We start from the raw sequence: 20,813 nt of genomic DNA, 5'->3' as shown, positions 1-20,813 counted from the left end.
AAACATACTGTACATGTGGTAGATCCATCCAGTAACACACTGCTACAGACTTTGCAATTATGCTTTTTAGTTTTTGCTGGTGCCTTACTCATTATGGCGACAGACAATACAATACACAAAAAACAGACACTTGCACGACTCAGTAAAATAGTACCAAGGTGTCTCTATATATATATATATATCTGGCCAAGTGCAGTACACGTGGCCAGTACTATGAAATGTGATCCCAAATTCCCACTAACACCCCTGCGCCTCCGGTGGAGTAGAGATGTAGTACTGGAATGTTCTGGAATCACAACAGGAAGACACAGGAGCATGGTTAGAAATGGCTGCCATGCTTACCCATATAATCACAGTGCAGGTTAAAGTGACATTTATATGAAATCCTGTGTAATTAACCCTGCAGCCTAGCATACTGCTGTTGCTGCAGGTTTTCCCTCTCATGCCGCTGATTCTGTTACATAATCACAGTATAATTCCCCCCTCCCCCCTGCATGCTCCGTTGCGGATGCAGTGCGGGCGGGCAGCGCAGCGTGTGGGGCCGCCAGCGGTAGCCGGGTAGCGGGACGCGCAGGAACTGAGAGCGGGGAGCGCGTCTTGAAGCGCTGTGAACAGCGGCCGTGCAGCGGTGGGGGCCGGAGCAGCGGCCGGAGCAGCGGCGGCGTCTGCAGAGGGATCCCGGCATCAGTCAAACAATGTCCCCACACAGCGGGGCGGCAGCGGAAGCTGACCGCCCCGTTCAACATACCTTGACTCCTGCTGCTTGTGGTGAGGCTCTGACGGGGCTTCTCTGCAAGCGCCGGCCAGCCTGTGCAGGAGGATCTGTTTGGCTGTGAGGGTGCTCATTCAGTGAGGACCGACACGCCACAGCTGCTATTAGCAGCTTGCACTATCCCTGACCCTGCCTTTTGGAAGGGGGAAAGGCATGTGTATGGAAAAAAAAAAAAAGGCACTTAAAACAAAAAATATTCAAAAAAATCGTGGACCCAGCCACATTGACCTGTTGCTACTTCGAGCACAGAAAAAACACTGAGGTACTCGGGGATATGGAGGGGTGGAGTGTTCTAAATTTAAATATTCAGTGCCCTGTTTCCTACGGAAGCCGTCCATATCCCAAGAGTACTCCAGTGACCCCTAGTGGATGAAAAAGAAAAGTGATTAAACAGACCTAGCCAACTTCTTCCATTGCTTCATGATCCAGTTCTGACACTCATGTGCCTATTGAAGGTGTTTTATGAGGTGGACAGGGATCAGCGAGGGCACTCTGACTGGACTGCAGCTACGCAGTCCCATACACAGCAGCTGCGATGCACTGTGTGTTCTGCACCTTTCTATCATAGACAGCATCAACTTTTTCAGCAATTTGTGCTACAGTTTCTCTTCTGTGGGATCGGACCAGATGGGCAAGCCTTCACTTCCCATATGCATCAATGTGTCTTGGGCACCCATGACATGTTGTCGGTTCATCTTTGGTAGGTACTCGCTACACCTCAAAGATCTGCAGTTTTGTGGATCCTCTGACTCAGTTGCCTAGTCATAACAATTTGGCCAGGCTGTCAAAGTCCTTCAGATCCTTACACTTGCCCATTTTTCCTGTTTCCAACACAACTCCAAGAACAGACTGTTTATTTGCTGCGCAATACAGCCCATCCATTGACAGGTGCCACTGTAACAAGATAATTAATGTTATTCACTTCCCTTGTCAGTGGTTTTAATGTTATGGCTGATGGGTGTAGAGTGTATCAAAGGAAGCGCTATGTGCAACCACTGGACTAGGTTAGGGTCCCGAAACGAAAATGGCAGGAAATGGTAACCGAACATGACCTGCTCCTTACAATAAAAGATTTCCTCCGGAACAAGGACTAGCTGACTTTGGATAAAACATATTCAGAGAACTGCACCTTGGGAAACATTGAGCCCCATCACAATAAGAGAAGAGGAGCACCACAGAAAAGATGAAAAGACTGCTCCTCACATCAGTACAGTTTCCAAGTACTATGATAGGTGCAGAAAAAGAAAGGCTTTTAAAACTGCAACTTTATCCTAATGACTGATTGCAGAAGCTTTTCCGTTATAGCATATAATGATAAAAGAAGGTACTGTGTGAAGACAGGTCTGAAAGGTCAAAAGGTTAATTGAAAGATAGGCCATTCGAGTTGATGTACTGGAACCATCTAAGCATTTTGTACATGAAGAACTCACTAATCTCTACCATCCTCGTTTTCCCCCCCATGTTTTAGCCTTGCAAAAGAGCAGGTTGTGATTGCATTCTCATGCTACCTTTCTTTCAGATTACCATACCACCACATGATCCTGGAACAACCTCAGGATTGAGATAAATGGCCACAATAGAGAAAAGGCTCCACTAACGTCAGGTGAGACACCTTCATTCACCAGTGCAGTTATTGTCTTGGAAGATAGATGAGCTAATAGATACCTGTTCCCGGGATGCAAAAGACTATTCTGCTTGGGGATGCTTTTGAAATTGTGTGTACAGTACTACCACCAAAGTGAAGACCACAATTCGACTTTGAGGACGGCAAAACAAAACAGGACAATTTGGTAGCTCCCACATCTAATTCTGGGTTAGGAAATCACATACTGGGGTATATGCAATTCACGGCGAATCGCGGCAATTTTTCGCCGTTTTTTAATTCGACTCAATTCGACAGGTGAATTCCGGCAGGTAGCTGCCGGAATTCACCATATTCAATGAAAAACGGATTCGACAGACCCGCGGGCGAAAATCGTCCGATTTGGCGGATTTTGCCGCGATTTTAAAAAACGGGAAAAAACGGGAAAAACCCGGAAAAAAAAATGGCGTGGGGTCCCCCCTCCAAAGCATAACCAGCCTCGGGCTCTTCGAGCTGGTCCTGGTTCTAAAAATGCGGGGAAAAATTGGGCAGGGATCCCCCGTATTTTTAAAACCAGCACCGGGCTCTGCGCCTGGTGCTGGTGCCAAAAATACGGGGGCCAAAAAGAGTAGGGGTCCCCCGTATTTTTAACACCAGCATCGGGCTCCACTAGCTGGACAGATAATGCCACAGCCGGGGGTCACTTTTATGCCGTGCCCTGCGGCCGTGGCATTAACTACCCAACTAGTCACCCCTGGCCGGGGTACCCTGGGGGAGTGGGGACCCCTACAATCAAGGGGTCCCCCCCCCAGCCACCCAAGGGCCAGGGGTGAAGCCCGAGGCTGTCCCCCCCATCCAATGGGCTGCGGATGGGGGGGCTGATAGCCTTTTGTGATAATAAAAAGATATTGTTTTTTCCAGTAGTACTACAAGTCCCAGCAAGCCTCCCCCGCAAGCTGGTACTTGGAGAACCACAAGTACCAGCATGCGGGAGAAAAACGGGCCCGCTGGTACCTGTAGTACTACTGGAAAAAAAATACCCAAATAAAAACAGTACACAGACACCTTGATAGTAAAACTTTATTACACACTACCGACACACACATACTTACCTATGTTGACACGCCGACTGCCACGGTCTCCGACGATCCGAGGGTACCTGTGAAAAAATTATACTCACCTTCCAGCGTCCAGAGGTACATCCACGTCCAGATATAAATCCACGTACTTGTTAAAAAAACAAACCGAACACCCGCTCCATGCCGGACTGAAAGGGGTCCCATGCTTTCACATCAGACCCCTTTCTCCCGAATGCCGGGACATCACGTGACTCCTGTCACTGAAGTCCCTTCAGCCAATCAGGAAGCGCTACTTCCGTGGCGCTCACCTGATTGGCTGTGCGCTGTCTGTGCTGTGACAGCGCATCGCAAAGCCGCTCCATTAGTTTCAATGGTGGGAACTTTGCCGTCAGCGGTGGGGTTACCCGCGATCAGCCGCTGACCGGCGGGTGACCTCACCGCTAGCCGCTAAGTTCCCACCATTGAATATAATGGACGGGGCTGTGCGATGCGCTGTCTGAGTTCAGACAGCGCACAGCCAATCAGGTGAGCGCAACGAAGTTGCGCTTCCTGATTGGCTTTAGAGACCTTTGTGTGACAGCTGTCACTGACAGGTCTCATTCGTGGAAAGGGGTCTCATGTGTCAGCATGGGACCCCTTTCAGTCCGGTGGCCTGTGTGTTCGTTTTCTTTTTTTGCCAAGTACGTGGATGTATCTCTGGACCATGGCTGAGGTGAGTATATTGTTCTTTTATTTTCAGGTATCCGTGGATTCTACATGGAGAAGAGGACCGATGTCGGCGTGTGAACATAGGTAAGTATGTGTGTGTCGACGTATGAAATAAAGTTTTACTGTCACGGTGTGTGTGTCCTGTTTTTATTTGGGTATTTTTTCCCCAGTAGTACTACAGGTACCAGCGGGCCCGTTTTTCTCCCGCATGCTGGTACTTGTGGTTCTCCAAGTACCAGCTTGCGGGGGAGGCTTGCTGGGACTTGTAGTACTGCTGGAAAAATAAGAATTTACTTACCGATAATTCTATTTCTCGGAGTCCGTAGTGGATGCTGGGGTTCCTGAAAGGACCATGGGGAATAGCGGCTCCGCAGGAGACAGGGGAATAGCGGCTCCGCAGGAGACAGGGCACAAAAGTAAAGCTTTCCGATCAGGTGGTGTGCACTGGCTCCTCCCCCTATGACCCTCCTCCAAGCCAGTTAGGTACTGTGCCCGGACGAGCGTACACAATAAGGGAGGAATTTTGAATCCCGGGTAAGACTCATACCAGCCACACCAATCACACCGTACAACTTGTGATCTAAACCCAGTTAACAGTATGATAACAGCGGAGCCTCTGAAAAGATGGCTCACAACAATAATAACCCGATTTTTGTAACTATGTACAAGTATTGCAGATAATCCGCACTTGGGATGGGCGCCCAGCATCCACTACGGACTCCGAGAAATAGAATTATCGGTAAGTAAATTCTTATTTTCTCTATCGTCCTAGTGGATGCTGGGGTTCCTGAAAGGACCATGGGGATTATACCAAAGCTCCCAAACGGGCGGGAGAGTGCGGATCACTCTGCAGCACCGAATGAGAGAACTCCAGGTCCTCCTTAGCCAGGGTATCAAATTTGTAGGATTTTACAAACGTGTTTGCCCCTGACTAAATAACCGCTCGGCAAAGTTGTAAAGCCGAGACCCCTCGGGCAGCCGCCCAAGATGAGCCCACCTTCCTTGTGGAATGGGCATTTACATATTTTGGCTGTGGCAGGCCTGCCACAGAATGTGCAAGCTGAATTGTATTACACATCCAACTAGCAATAGTCTGCTTAAAAGCAAGAGCACCCAGTTTGTTGGGTGCATACAGGATAACAGCAAGTCAGTTTTCCTGACTCCAGCCGTCCTGGAACCTATATTTTCAGGGCCCTGACAACATCTAGCAACTTGGAGTCCTCCAAGTCCCTAGTAGGTGCAAGGCACCACAATAAGCTGGTTCAGGTGAAACACTGACACCACCTTAGGGAGAGAACTGGGGACGAGTCCGCAGCTCTGCCCTGTCCGAATGGACAAACAAATATGGGCTTTTTTGAGAAAAAACCCACCAATTTGACACTCGCCTGGTCCAGGCCAGGGCCAAGAACATGGTCACTTTTCATGTGAGATGCTTCAAATCCACAGATTTGACTGGTTTTAAACCAATGTGATTTGAAGAATCCCAGAACTACGTTGAGATCCCACAGTGCCACTGGAGGCACAAAAGAGGGTTGTATATGCAATACTCCCTTGACAAAGTTCTGGACTTCAGGAACTGAAGCCAATTCTTTCTGGAAGAAAATTGACAGGGCCGAAATTTGAACCTTAATGGACCCCAATTTGAGGCCCATAGACACTCCTGTTTGCAGGAAATGCAGGAATCGACCGAGTTGAAATTTCTTTGTGGGGCCTTCCTGGCCTCACACCACGCAACATATTTTCGCCACATGTGGTGATAATGTTGTGCGGTCACCTCCTTTCTGGCTTTGACCAGGGTAGGAATGACCTCTTCCGGAATGCCTTTTTCCCTTAGGATCCGGCGTTCCACCGCCATGCCAACAAACGCAGCTGCGGTAAGTCTTGGAACAGACATGGTACTTGCTGAAGCAAGTCCCTTCTTAGCGGCAGAGGCCATAAGACCTCTGTAAACATCTCTTGAAGTTCCGGGTACCAAGTCCTTCTTGGCCAATCCGGAGCCATGAGTATAGTTCTTACTCCTCTACGTCTTATAATTCTCAGCACCTTAGGTATGAGAAGCAGAGGAGGGAACACATACACCGACTGGTACACCCACGGTGTTACCAGAACGTCCACAGCTATTGCCTGAGGGTCTCTTGACCTGGCGCAATACCTGTCCCGTTTTTTGTTCAGACGGGACGCCATCATGTCCACCTTTGGTATTTCCCAACGGTTTACAATCATGTGGAAAAAACTTCCCGATGAAGTTTCCACTCTCCCGGGTGGAGGTCGTGCCTGCTGAGGAAGTCTGCTTCCCAGTTTCCATTCCCGGGATGAAACACTGCTGACAGTGCTATCACATGATTTTCCGCCCAGCGAAAAATCCTTGCAGTTTTTGCCATTGCCCTCCTGCTTCTTGTGTCGCCCTGTCTGTTTACGTGGGCGACTGCCGTGATGTTTTTCCCACTGGATCAATACCGGCTGACCTTGAAGCAGAGGTCTTGCTAAGCTTAGAGCATTATAAATTTACCCTTAGCTCCAGTATATTTATGTGGAGAAAAGTCTCCAGACTTGATCACACTCCCTGGAAATTTTTTCCTTGTGTGACTGCTCCCCAGCCTCTCGGGCTGGGCTCCGTGGTCACCAGCATCCAATCCTGAATGCCGAATCTGCGGCCCTCTAGAAGATGAGCACTCTATAACCACCACAGGAGAGACACCCTTGTCCTTGGATATAGGGTTATCCGCTGATGCATCTGAAGATGCGATCCGGACCATTTGTCCAGCAGATCCCACTGAAAAGTTCTTGCGTGAAATCTGCCGAATGGAATTGCTTCGTAGGAAGCCACCATTTTCTACCAGGACCCTTGTGCAATGATGCACTGTTTTTAGGAGGTTCCTGACTAGCTCGGATAACTCCCTGGCTTTCTCTTTCGGGAGAAACACCTTTTTCTGGACTGTGTCCAGAATCATCCCTAGGCACAGCAGATGTGTCGTCGGGATCAGCTGCGATTTTGGAATATTTAGAATCCACCCGTGCTGTTGTAGCAGTATCCGAGATAGTGCTACTTCTACCTCCAACTGTTCCCTGGACTATGCCCTTATCAGGAGATCGTCCAAGTAAGGGATAATTAAGACGCCTTTTCTTCGAAGAAGAATCATCATTTCGGCCATTACCTTAGTAAAGACCCGGGGTGCCGTGGACAATCCAAACGGCAGCGTCTAAAACTGATAGTGACAGTTCTGCACCACGAACCTGAGGTACCCTTAGTGAGAAGGGCAAATTTGGGACATAGAGGTAAGCATCCCTGATGTCCCGGGACACTATATAGTCCCCTTCTTCCTGTTCGTTATCACTGCTCTGAGTGACTCCATCTTGATTTGAACCTTTGTAAGTGTTCAAAAATTTTTTAGATTTAGAATAAGTCTCACCTAGCCTTCTGGCTTCAGTACCACAATATAGTGTGGAATAATACCCCTTTTCTTGTAGTAGGAGGGGTAATTTAATTATCACCTGCTGGGAATACAGCTTGTGAATTTTTTCCCATACTGCCTCCTTGTCGGAGGGAGACCTTGGTAAAGCAGACTTCAGGAGCCTGCGAAGGGGAAACGTCTCGACATTCCAATCTGTACCCCTGGGATACTACTTGTAGGATCCAGGGGTCCTGTACGGTCTCAGCGCCATGCTGAGAACTTGTCAGAAGCGGTGGAACGCTTCTGTTCCTGGGAATGGGCTGCCTGCTGCAGTCTTCTTCCCTTTCCTTTATCCCTGGGCAGATATGATCTTATAGGGACGAAAGGACTGAGGCTGAAAAGACGGTGTCTTTTTCTGCAGAGATGTGACTTAGGGTAAAAACGGTGGATTTTCCAGCAGTTGCCGTGGCCACCAGGTCCGATGGACCGACCCCAAATAACTCCTCTTCCTTTATACGGCAATACACCTTTGTGCCGTTTGGAATCTGCATCACCTGACCCCTGTCGTGTCCATAACATCTTCTGGCAGTTATGGACATCGCATTTACTCTTGATGCCAGAGTGCAAATATCCCTCTGTGCATCTCGCATATATAGAAATGCATCCTTTAAATGCTCTATAGTCAATAAAATACTGTCCCTGTCAAGGGTATCAATATTTTTAGTCAGGGAATCCGACCAAGCCACCCCAGCTCTGCACATCCAGGCTGAGGCGATCGCTGGTCGCAGTATAACACCAGTATGTGTGTATATACTTTTTATGATATTTTCCAGCCTCCTGTCAGCTGGTCCTTGAGGACGGCCCTATCTATAGACGGTACCGCCACTTGTTTTGATAAGCGTGTGAGCGCCTTATCCACCCTAAGGGGTGTTTCCCAACGCGCCCTAACTTCTGGCGGGAAAGGGTATACCGCCCATAATTTTCTATCGGGGGGAACCCACGCATCATCACACACTTTATTTAATTTATCTGATTCAGGAAAAACTATGGTAGTTTTTTCACATCCCACATAATACCCTCTTTTGTGGTACTTGTAGTATCAGAAATATGTAACACCTCCTTCATTGCCTTTAACGTGTGGCCCTAATAAGGAATACGTTTGTTTATTCACCGTCGACACTGGATTCAGTGTCCCTGTCTGTGTCTGTGTCGACCGACTAAAGTAAACGGGCGTTTTAAAACCCCTGACGGTGTTTTTGAGACGTCTGGACCGGTACTAATTGTTTGTCGGCCGTCTCATGTCGTCAACCGACCTTGCAGCGTGTTGACATTATCACGTAATTCCCTAAATAAGCCATCCATTCCGGTGTCGACTCCCTAGAGAGTGACATCACCATTACAGGCAATTGCTCCGCCTCCTCACCAACATCGTCCTCCTACATGTCGACACACACGTACCGACACACAGCACACACACAGGGAATGCTCTGATAGAGGACAGGACCCACTAGCCCTTTGGAGAGACAGAGGGAGAGTTTGCCAGCACACACCAAAAACGCTATAATTATATAGGGACAACCTTATATAAGTGTTTTCCCTTATAGCATCTTTTTTTTTTTAATATATTTCTAACGCCAAATTAGTGCCCCCCCTCTCTGTTTTAACCCTGTTTCTGTAGTGCAGTGCAGTGCAGGGGAGAGCCTGGGAGCCTTCCCTCCAGCCTTTCTGTGAGGGAAAATGGCGCTGTGTGCTGAGGAGATAGGCCCCGCCCCTTTTTCGGCGGCCTCGTCTCCCGCTCTTAACGGATTCTGGCAGGGGTTAAATATCTCCATATAGCCTCCGGAGGCTATATGTGAGGTATTTTTAGCCAAAATAGGTTTACATTTGCCTCCCAGGGCGCCCCCCTCCCAGCGCCCTGCACCCTCAGTGACTGCCGTGTGAAGTGTGCTGAGAGGAAAATGGCGCACAGCTGCAGTGCTGTGCGCTACCTTTAGAAGACTGAGGAGTCTTCTGCCGCCGATTCTGGACCTCTTCTTATTTCAGCATCTGCAAGGGGGCCGGCGGCAAGGCTCCGGTGACCATCCAGGCTGTACCTGTGATCGTCCCTCTGGAGCTGATGTCCAGTAGCCAAGAAGCCAATCCATCCTGCACGCAGGTGAGTTCACTTCTTCTCCCCTAAGTCCCTCGTTGCAGTGATCCTGTTGCCAGCAGGACTCACTGTAAAATAAAAAACCTAAGCTAAACTTTTCTAAGCAGCTCTTTAGGAGAGCCACCTAGATTGCACCCTTCTCGGCCGGGCACAAAAATCTAACTGGCTTGGAGGAGGGTCATAAAAATCGGGTTATTATTGTTGTGAGCCATCTTTTCAGAGGCTCCGCTGTTATCATACTGTTAACTGGGTTTAGATCACAAGTTGTACGGTGTGATTGGTGTGGCTGGTATGAGTCTTACCCGGGATTCAAAATTCCTCCCTTATTGTGTACGCTCGTCCGGGCACAGTACCTAACTGGCTTGGAGGAGGGTCATAGGGGGAGGAGCCAGTGCACACCACCTGATCGGAAAGCTTTACTTTTGTCCCCTGTCTCCTGCGGAGCCGCTATTCCCCTGTCTCCTGCGGAGCCGCTATTCCCCATGGTCCTTTCAGGAACCCCAGCATCCACTAGGACGATAGAGAAAAACAATATTCTTTTCATTATCACAAAAGGCTATCAGCCCCCCCATCCGCAGCCCATTGGATGGGGGGGGGGGACAGCCTCGGGCTTCACCCCTGGCCCTTGGGTGGCTGGGGGGGGGGGACCCCTTGATTGAAGGGGTCCCCACTCCCCCAGGGTACCCCGGCCAGGGGTGACTAGTTGGATATTTAATGCCACGGCCGCAGGGCACGGCATACAAGTGACCCCCGGCTGTGGCATTATCTGTCCAGCTAGTGGAGCCCGATGCTGGTGTGAAAAATACGGGGGACCCCTGCTCGTTTTGTCCCCCGTATTTTTGGCACCAGCACCAGGCGCAGAGCCCGGTGCTGGTTTTAAAAATACGGGGGATCCCCTGTCAATTTTTCCCCCGCATTTTTAGAACCAGGACCAACTCGAAGAGCCCGAGGCTGGTTATGCTTTGGAGGGGGGACCCCACGCCATTTTTTTTTAAGGATTTTACCGTTCCAGCAATAAAAAAAAATAAATAAAAAATAATATTTTAAAAAATATATAAATAATATTTGTGCCTCCAAAAAAAAAAAAAAAAAAATACCTAATCCCTTCTAATATAAATAGATATGCTATTCCTAAAAAAAAAACACCAAAAAAAACATGTTTAAATTTTTTTTTATTGTTTTCACCCTCCAAAGTGTGGCGGATTGAAAATGACGAATTTGCTGTCTAAAAGCACTGCTGTCGAATTTCCAAACTTGATTTGAATATGCTTTTGTCGAATTGCAGCACTTGTTTCATTGCAGAAAAGTCGAATTTGCAAAAATTCGAATTTCAAAAAGTCGAATTTTGAAAGTCCGTTTTTTGGTCGGAATGCACTGAATTGCATAGGCAAATTTTTTTTTTGGGCGAAAATGACCCGGAATTCGACAATTTCGGGAATTCGACCGCAATTGCATATACCCCACTATCTGTAATGTCCTTTAATATGTACTTTAATAGGTTCAAAAAGAGCATTCCCTGGAAATGGTTTCTCTGGCAAGAGGACCGTTACATCATAACAGTGTTGGCTGCGCCCTGGCTGCTAATTCATAGAAACCACGGGGGTAATTCAGACCTGATTACACAGCTAATACCCTCCACCTGTAGGCGGCGACTACCTGATCGCATCCAAGCGATCAGGTAGTCGCCGCCTACAGGTGGAGGGTATTAGCTGTGTGTAAGTGTGCGATCGCATTTGTAGCAGAACTGCACAAACATCAGTTTGTGCAGTTTCTGCTCAGCCCAGGAGTTTCTCAGCTGCTGCGATGATCGGGGCCGGAGCTGACGTCAGAAACCCTCCCTCCAAACACCTGGTCCCTCCTGCGTTTTTCTGGACACTCCTCTAAAACCACCCACAAAACGGCCTCTTCCTGTCAGTCACCACACTTTTTTCGCACCATCCCGTCGCTATGCATGCATGCGCAGTACAGACATGATCGCCCGCTGTGCGAAAACGCACAGCAGCGATCAGGTCTGAATTACCCCCAAGACTGCATCTTTGGAAGCAGACTGTCAGGAGTATATCTGGAAGACAGAAGTTATGACCTTCTTGCATCTACCACTGTCATTGTAGGCTGCTGCTATGGTGAATGGTCTGGAGAAAAACAAAGAATCAAAAACTCCAAAGACAACCATCAATTTCAAAAGGGGTAGGGCAACAGAAAACTGTATTGTTCCAAAGATAGGCCAGTCAGCAGCAATTCATAAACAAGAATATAAATCCAAAATCAGAGCAGGAGGCAGACAAGAGTTACAGATGTGTCCACATACATCTAGCCTCCTGGCATGTTAAACAGCCCTTCGTGTCACGCCATGCCTCAGTACTGCCAAGTGTATTTTCCATTAAAATGCGTATTATTCACAAATCGATGCAAAAGGGATGCACACGCTTATGCTGATTAAAATGATATATGGCATCCCTATAGAAGTATTCTATGTGCAACCATGGCTGTGTCTGCATACGAAATGCTACACTACAGTGTTTTCCGAGATATAGCCGCAGATGCACACAGAATATAGGCATGCTGCATATCATTTTAATCAGCAAAGTCTGCATATGTGTCTTATGCACACAGCAGTGTGAATAAGATGCACAGGACCTGTTAGCTCACTCACACCAGGAATCTCCCGCTGCAAGGCGTATTGAGGTAAAATGTATAAGGACACATCTGTATCAAGATACAAGTAACGTCAGCAATATTAAGGCAGATCAGTCCAATGTATACTAGGTCATAGTCATCGGGGCTACATCCAGATAGAGCAATAGGAATTACAGATTTTTATAGTACTCAATGATGGAAGAACGTCACGCCTAGGCCTGTCTAAATCTGCAGCTGAACCATTACAACATCTAACAGCGATTATGGCAAAGGTGCATCCAAGATATTCCAACCGATCTGCAAGGCCCGTCCTAGGCACATTAAGCTGCAAATAGACAAGACCAATGTCACTCCACTTGTAGTAGTGATCTCAACAGCAGCCAGTTTAAGGGAATCCAGTTACCCTTCAGAGGGTGCAAGTAGAAATAAAACCATGTTGGATGAGAAACACGTTACCAGAAAATATATAACAGGTTACGACGTACAGGGACCGCCATGATTTCCGCGTTATAGCTGCTCAATTTAAAGTGGCAATTTGTTTTAAGGCAAAAGCAACAATTGTGCATAATTGATGTGCCATTTCCAGATTATTAATCATTGTATTTAGCTTATATCAGTGTTATAACTTTGAGTACCTACCGATACCAGACAACGTTCTGTGGAGGACAGCATCATTTTCTTTCCATCATAGATGTACCAATCAATCATGTGGGTATAATGACTGGGAATAGCACTTTGGGCCTGGGTCACATGCAGTTCGCTCACAATGCCGGTGTTCGTGATTTTTTGGTATCTACACAAACATTTCTGAAAATCCCTATGGCGCATGCATTACACAGAGTGTAGCACAAAGGTGCTGCTGCGATGGGGTCAGACGGTATCAGAAATTTTGCGGGAAAGTGATGGGTGTTCCTGGGCGGTGACTAGTAGTCCACACAAAAATGGTCCGTTCAGTGGGCTTCTTATGAGAGTACAAGTGGCTGTGTTCACAGACGCAGGCATACGAGGCCATTGTTAAGACCGAAAAACTGTCCCTGCCATAGGGCTGGTGCAAGTTTCGATGGGGCAACCAATGGTGGTGTATAAGGATGCATCAATCGGTATTACAGCGTGCATGGGTGCAGTGGATATTGCAGTCTTGGCATATTTGACCAAAAGAATGTACACAAGGGAAGGAGTTTGTAGTGGCATTTGCATAAACTCACAGACAGGAGACCGCCTATAGACGCTGTTGCCTGTGCTCAGAATAAGGCACTTTGGGGGACATGTACTAAGCAGTGATAAAAGTGGAGAAATGAGCCAGTGGAGAAGTTGCCCATGGCAACCAATCAGCATTGACATAACATTTATAATTTGCATACTATAAAAGTATACAGAGCAGCTGATTGGTTGCCAAGGGCAACTTCTCCACTGGCTCACTTCTCCACTTTTATCACTGCTTAGTACATGTCCCCCTTTGTGTCAAAACAATCTTTACATGCCATACAGTCTGCTGTATACTAACTTTCTAGCAGTCAAATCCGTGCAGTGTAAACGTATAGCAATGTACATCATACAACACAAGCCATTACACAGTGAGAACCGTCTGCTTTTATATTTCCAATGTATAATCCAACTGCTGTCATCTGGTGTAAAAAATAAAAAAAACACTCCTGGAAAGTATCTCATGCAGTACCTGTGGTTGCAACTGGCAAAACAAAGTGAAAAAATTGGCAGCTGACTATGGTCTTGTGGTAGACTCGCTCATGTCGTCACGCATGTTATATGTAATACCAAGTGTTTTTCACACTCAGGGCCTAATTCAGACCTGATCGCAGCAGCAAATTTAAATTAGTTAATGGGCAAAACCATGTGCACTGCAGGAGGGGGGGGGGCAGATATAACATGTGCAGAGAGAGTTAAGGTCCGTACACATTAGACGATGTCACTCTGTGAGCGAAGTCGTCTAATGTTTCCCCTCCCGGGCCGGCCGGTCGGCGGCCGACTGTACACACTGAGCGATATGACTGCTCATATCGCTCAGTGACGTCACGCCTCCACCAGCCCTGCATGCAGGTCGTGGACGACAGTCCAGATCCTACATTCATGCACTGGCGACAGCGATGATCGTTGCCGACCCACGGGGCCACGCATCGGTCGTCGCTGGCGGCATACACATTTGCCGATAAAATGAGCGACGTCGCTCAGGGAGGGTGAAAATGAGCGACATCGCTCATTTTATCGGCAAGTGTGTATGGGCCTTTAGATTTGGGTGGGGTGTGTTCAAACTGAAATCTAAATTGCAGTGTAAAAATAAAGAAGCCAGTATTTATCCTGCACAGAAACAATATAATCCACCCAAATCTAATTCTATCTGCAAATGTTATATCTGCCCACCCCTGCAGTGCACATGGTTTTGCCCATTAGCTAACAAATTTCCTGCTGCGATCAGGTCTGAATTAGGCCCTCAGCCACTAGGGCCTATTGCTCACTTTCATGATATCTTGTTTCAACACTACTGGATAAATGAATCAATCTCTGACTGACCAATTGGTTATGTGAGGACCGTCATGTACAAAAAATATACATTAGTGATTAGGTTTATAAAAAAAACTCAGCTGTCTTCTTTCTAATCCTCACCGATTACATTAACCAGCATGTCCCACTGGCCTCCATCATTGCAGGGATTTGAAAGCAGGAACTGCATAAGCCTCCCATCAATTGGCTCATTCAGGTGTGCGGTTTCAACATAGGCATTCAGGAAATAATTGCAACGCTCTACCTGTGGGAGTTACAAATAACAACATTAACAGAAACCTTTTCCTGAGGCTCCCGAGGGAGGGTTCACATCATACATCACCGCACTTAATTTCAGTCCCAAACCCCTTCAGAATGGCGCAAAACTGAAATAGGTCACCACGTAAAACCACACTGGCCATTACAATACTCAATAAGGATTTATTTCTTGGCTGTGTAGCTACTGGAATAATTTTGTGGTGTCTCTATCACATGGAAAACAAAAAGAGAACAGCAAACCCTGAACATGGCCATTACAGACTTGTCCACCACCAACAGGAAGCACTGCACCCTGTCACCTATATGGATATGCTGGTCTACAATGGGTGTAGCCAACTTCTACCGTGCAGGGAGTATAAAAGCGGCAAGAGAACATTTATCATTTATATTTGATTTTCAATGACTCACTTGCATCAGACATGCTTCCCAAAGACTGGCGTATAGCAGAAGTAGTGCAGATATGTAAAAAAAAAGTGAAGTAAATCTGAACCAGGTAATTATAGACCAGTGAGTCTTACATCTATAGAGGAGACTTACTAAACTGGAAGGTATTTTAAAGGGATAGAATACAGGCGTTCCTTGAAACCAATAAGGTTATTAAAAGGAACCAACATAGATTTGTGAAGGATAGATCATATCAAACTAACTTAATAGGCTTTTACGAAACCGTTAGTGCGAACCTAGACCAGGGTAAGGAGGTGGATGTAATCTTTTTAGACTTTGCTAAAGCTTTCAATACAGTACCTCACATGAGACTTATCTATAAATTAAGAGACCTTGGGCTAGGGAGCACAATATGCACTTGGGTTGGAAATTGGTTGGATAATAGGGACCAGCGAGTGGTGGTATATGGACTGAAGTACTAAGTGGTGTGCCACAAGGGTCTGTACTTGAACCACTCTTGTTCAACATTTTCATAAATGATCTAGAAGTAGGTCTAAAGAGCATGGTGCAGACGATACCAAACTGTGTAAGGTTATAAATTCGGAGGTGAATGCTGAGTCTCTTCAGAACGACTTATTTAAACTGGAAGCATGGGCAGCAAAATGGAGAATGAGTTTCAATATAGACAAATGTAAGGTAATGCACTTTGGTAGCAAGAACAATAATACTACCTACATAGTAAATGGGGAACAACTAGGGGATTCTGTACTGAAAAAAGATTTAGGTGTCCACAGAGATAACAAACTTAGCAATAGTACCCAAAGTAGGAATGCGGCAAATAAGGCAGACAAGGTACTGGAAAAAAGGAGATTAAGAGGGGACATGATTAACATGTACAAATATATAAGGGGACAATACACAGAGCTAGCGGGGAATTTGTTTTTTGGTAAGATCAACACAAAGGACATGTGGACACCTGCTTAGGTTAGCGAAGAGGAGATTTTACACACAGAGATGAAAAGGTTTCTTCACAGTAAGGACAATAAGTATTTGGAATTCCCTGCCTGAGAGAGTAGTATTGGAAGACTCGGTCACTGCTTTTAAGAATGGGCTGGATAAATTCCTACTGGATTAGGATATACAAGGTTATGGTGGGTAAATCATGCACAATAGTATAAAAAAAAAAGAAAAAAAAAAAAGAATAGACATAACGGTTAAACATTCACAACAGTTAAAATTAGTATTAAAAATATTACAGTGTAGGAGATCACTAACAGGTTGAACTCGATAGACAAATTGTGTTTTTTCAACCTCAGAAACTATGTTATTATGGGGGTAATTGAGATCTGATCGTAGATGTGCTAAATTCAGCATATCTACGATCATTTACTCTGACATGCGGGGGGACTCCCAGCACAGGGCAAGTCCGCCCCGCATGTCAGGCACTACCCCCACCCCCCCTGCAAGGGTGCAAAAGCATTGTTGCTTTTGCACCCGGCGCGTAGCTCACTGCCTGCGTCCCGGATCGCAGCGCTGTGTGTGACATTACACAGCCGCCGCAGCCACCCCCGCAACGGTCCGGACATGCCTGCGTTGTCCGGACCGCGCCCCGCCAACGGCGTTCTAACGCCGTTGGTACGCCCCCTCCTGCCCCGTGACCGTCTCTGCCTGTCAATCAGGCAGAGGCGATCGCAGCCCTGAGATGCTGTTAGCATTTCACTGGGCTCCCGGGGTGCGTGTGTGCACTCCGCAAAGTCTTCAGACTGCGATTGCTGCCGTGATCCAGTCTGAATTAGGCCCTACGTTACTATGTATGTATGTATGTATGTATGTATGTATCTATCTATCTGCTAGCATTAGAAGTGAGTACTTATTTAACTGTGTTTCTGGCAAGCAGCTGTAAGATGGTATAAGAATGTATATATAGGGCATGGGACTATCTGTCCTGTACCCTTAGATGTATAAAGTGAACATAGGGCTTTATAAGAAACTAAGCAATTAGGACTACTATGATTAGACTTTGCTATATTTTTGTATGTTCACTCTATTAGGCGAACTCATTTTTTTAGTTTTTTGTAGTACAGGTACTGCAACCCGTGCTCGGAATTGGCCGCACCCTTCATACTATGGTATATGCATCTAATTTGAGGTAACTGGTTTTTCTTGGTGACATGTGATTATGGGAAAGATCTGGGCGGTTTTCAGGCATGTGAAATATAGCCCTCAGAAAAACACGAGACTGTGTGCAACATGTTTGCATAGCATGACAACTACAACCAAATACTTTCATTTCTGGAGCACTACAGTATAGTATAACCAAATGCATTTTTTTCTGGAGCATTACAGTACAGTATAACCAAATGCTTCCTTTTCTGGAGCACTTTTTAACTGTTTTGCATTACTTTACTTATAGCTGTGATTTTCAGTATTGTGGGGGCTGTTTTATGGATGAGAATTAAAACTTTGGCTTTTTTAAATAACTATGGGTGAGTGCCTATTTCACTTATGTAAGAGTGTTTATTACTATCCCTTATTTACATAGCTCCAACATATTCTGCATCACAGTAAAATGAAATAGAGTATTCATGCAAATCAGTCCCTGTCCCAGTGTAACACATAATGTAATTTCCCTGCAACGGGCATGGGTACACAAGACAACTTCCCCAGAAACCAATTAACCTATTATTAACCAAAGGGGCCACATGAGATGCATGGGGGAGGGGCACCAGTAGCAAATCCGGCGGGTGGGGTGGAGTGTGATCGCTCCCCCACCCCCTTCTCCCCAGCACATCACACAGGAAGAAAGAGGACTGACTGCTTCTGCAGCTCCCTCTCTCCACAGCACAGCGTACAACAGAGTGTGCTGAGCTGTGGAGAGAGGCTGCTACACCAGCAGTCTCTTCTCAGTCCCTGCCAGAAGTACCGCTGCCTGCAACTGGGGGAATATGGGGCAGTGGGTCCCGGGCCCCTCCTACAGGCCCGGATAAAATAAGAATTTACTTACCGATAATTCTATTTCTCATAGTCCGTAGTGGATGCTGGGACTCCGTCAGGACCATGGGGAATAGCGGGCTCCGCAGGAGACAGGGCACATCTAAATAAAGCTTTTAGGATCACATGGTGCGTACTGGCTCCTCCCCCTATGACCCTCCTCCAAGCCTCAGTTAGGTACTGTGCCCGGACGAGCGTACACAATAAGGAAGGATCTTGAATCCCGGGTAAGACTCATACCAGCCACACCAATCACACCGTACAACTTGTGATCTGAACCCAGTTAACAGTATGATAACAAAAAACGAAGTAGCCTCTGAAAAGATGGCTCACAACAATAGTAATAACCCGATCTTTGTAACAATAACTATGTACAAGTATTGCAGACAATCCGCACTTGGGATGGGCGCCCAGCATCCACTACGGACTATGAGAAATAGAATTATCGGTAAGTAAATTCTTATTTTCTCTAACGTCCTAGTGGATGCTGGGACTCCGTCAGGACCATGGGGATTATACCAAAGCTCCCAAACGGGCGGGAGAGTGCGGATGACTCTGCAGCACCGAATGAGAGAACTCCAGGTCCTCCTTAGCCAGAGTATCAAATTTGTAAAATTTTACAAACGTGTTCTCCCCTGACCACGTAGCTGCTCGGCAAAGTTGTAATGCCGAGACCCCTCGGGCAGCCGCCCAAGATGAGCCCACTTTCCTTGTGGAGTGGGCCTTTACAGATTTAGGCTGTGGCAGGCCTGCCACAGAATGTGCAAGTTGGATTGTGCTACAGATCCAACGTGCAATCGTCTGTTTAGACGCAGGAGCACCCATCTTGTTGGGTGCATACAATATAAACAACGAGTCAGATTTTCTGACTCCAGCTGTCCTTGAAATATATATTTTTAATGCTCTGACAACGTCCAGTAACTTGGAGTCCTCCAAGTCGCTAGTAGCCGCAGGCACCACAATAGGCTGGTTCAAGTGAAAAGCCGAAACCACCTTAGGGAGAAAATGAGGACGTGTCCGCAGTTCTGCCCTGTCCGAATGGAAAATCAGATATGGGCTTTTGTATGATAAAGCCGCCAACTCTGAAACTCTCCTGGCTGAAGCCAGGGCCAATAGCATGGTTACCTTCCATGTAAGGTATTTTAAATCTACCGATTTTAGAGGCTCAAACCAATGAGATTTGAGAAAATTCAAAACTACGTTCAAATCCCACGGTGCCACTGGAGGCACTATTGGGGGTTGTATATGTAGTACACCTTTGACAAAAGTTTGTACTTCAGGCACTGATGCCAATTCCTTCTGGAAGAAGATTGATAAGGCCGAAATTTGAACTTTAATGGACCCCAATTTTAGGCCCATAGACAATCCTGTTTGCAGGAAATGTAAGAATCGACCCAATTGAAATTCTTCCGTTGGAGCCTTCTTGGCCTCACACCACGCAACATATTTTCGCCAAATGCGGTGATAATGTTGTACAGTCACTTCCTTTCTAGCCTTAATCAAGGTAGGAATAACTTCCTCTGGAATGCCCTTTTCTTTTAGAATCCGGCGTTCAACCGCCATGCCGTCAAACGCAGACGCGGTAAGTCTTGGAACATACAAGGTCCCTGCTGAAGCAGATCCCTTCTTAGAGGTAGAGGCCATGGATCCTCCGTGAGCATCTCTTGAAGTTCCGGATACCAAGTTCTTCTTGGCCAGTCCGGAGCCACCAGTATTGTTCTTACTCCTCTTTTCCGTATAATTCTCAGTACCTTTGGTATGAGAGGCAGAGGAGGGAACACATACACTGACTGGTACACCCACGGTGTTACCAGAGCGTCCACAGCTATTGCCTGAGGGTCTCTTGACCTGGCGCAATATCTGTCCAATTTTTTGTTGAGGCGAGACGCCATCATGTCCACCTTTGGTCTTTCCCAACGGTTCACAATCATGTGGAAGACTTCTGGATGAAGTCCCCACTCTCCCGGGTGAAGGTCGTGTCTGCTGAGGAAGTCTGCTTCCCAGTTGTCCACTCCCGGGATGAACACTGCTGACAGTGCTATGACATGATTCTCCGCCCAGCGCAGAATCCTTGCAGCTTCTGTCATTGCTCTTCTGCTTCTCGTGCCGCCTTGTCGGTTTACGTGGGCGACTGCCGTGATGTTGTCCGACTGGATCAACACCGGCTGACCCTGAAGCAGCGATTTTGCCAGGCTTAGAGCATTGTAGATCGCTCTTAGCTCCAGTATATTTATGTGAAGGGACGTCTCCAGGTTTGACCACACGCCCTGGAAGTTTCTTCCCTGTGTGACTGCTCCCCAGCCTCGTAGGCTGGCATCCGTAGTCACCAGGACCCAGTCCTGTA

At 46.9% G+C, this 20,813-nt stretch overlaps 1 protein-coding gene across 2 annotated transcripts in view; it reads right to left on the bottom strand.

The window, feature by feature from the left end:
• BLMH (bleomycin hydrolase) overlaps positions 1-20,813 on the bottom strand; it is a 194,887-nt gene that overhangs the window by 154,051 nt on the left and 20,023 nt on the right. For both annotated transcript variants that reach the window (XM_063955955.1, XM_063955954.1), the window contains exon 4: positions 14,939-15,080. In XM_063955955.1, coding sequence (XP_063812025.1) covers positions 14,939-15,080 — 142 coding nt within the window. The remainder of the gene's footprint in view (positions 1-14,938; positions 15,081-20,813) is intronic.

Source organism: Pseudophryne corroboree, chromosome 2 (genome assembly GCF_028390025.1).
Source record: "Pseudophryne corroboree isolate aPseCor3 chromosome 2, aPseCor3.hap2, whole genome shotgun sequence".
Taxonomy (NCBI): domain Eukaryota; kingdom Metazoa; phylum Chordata; class Amphibia; order Anura; family Myobatrachidae; genus Pseudophryne; species Pseudophryne corroboree.
This window is presented reverse-complemented; position numbering and strand designations above follow the sequence as displayed.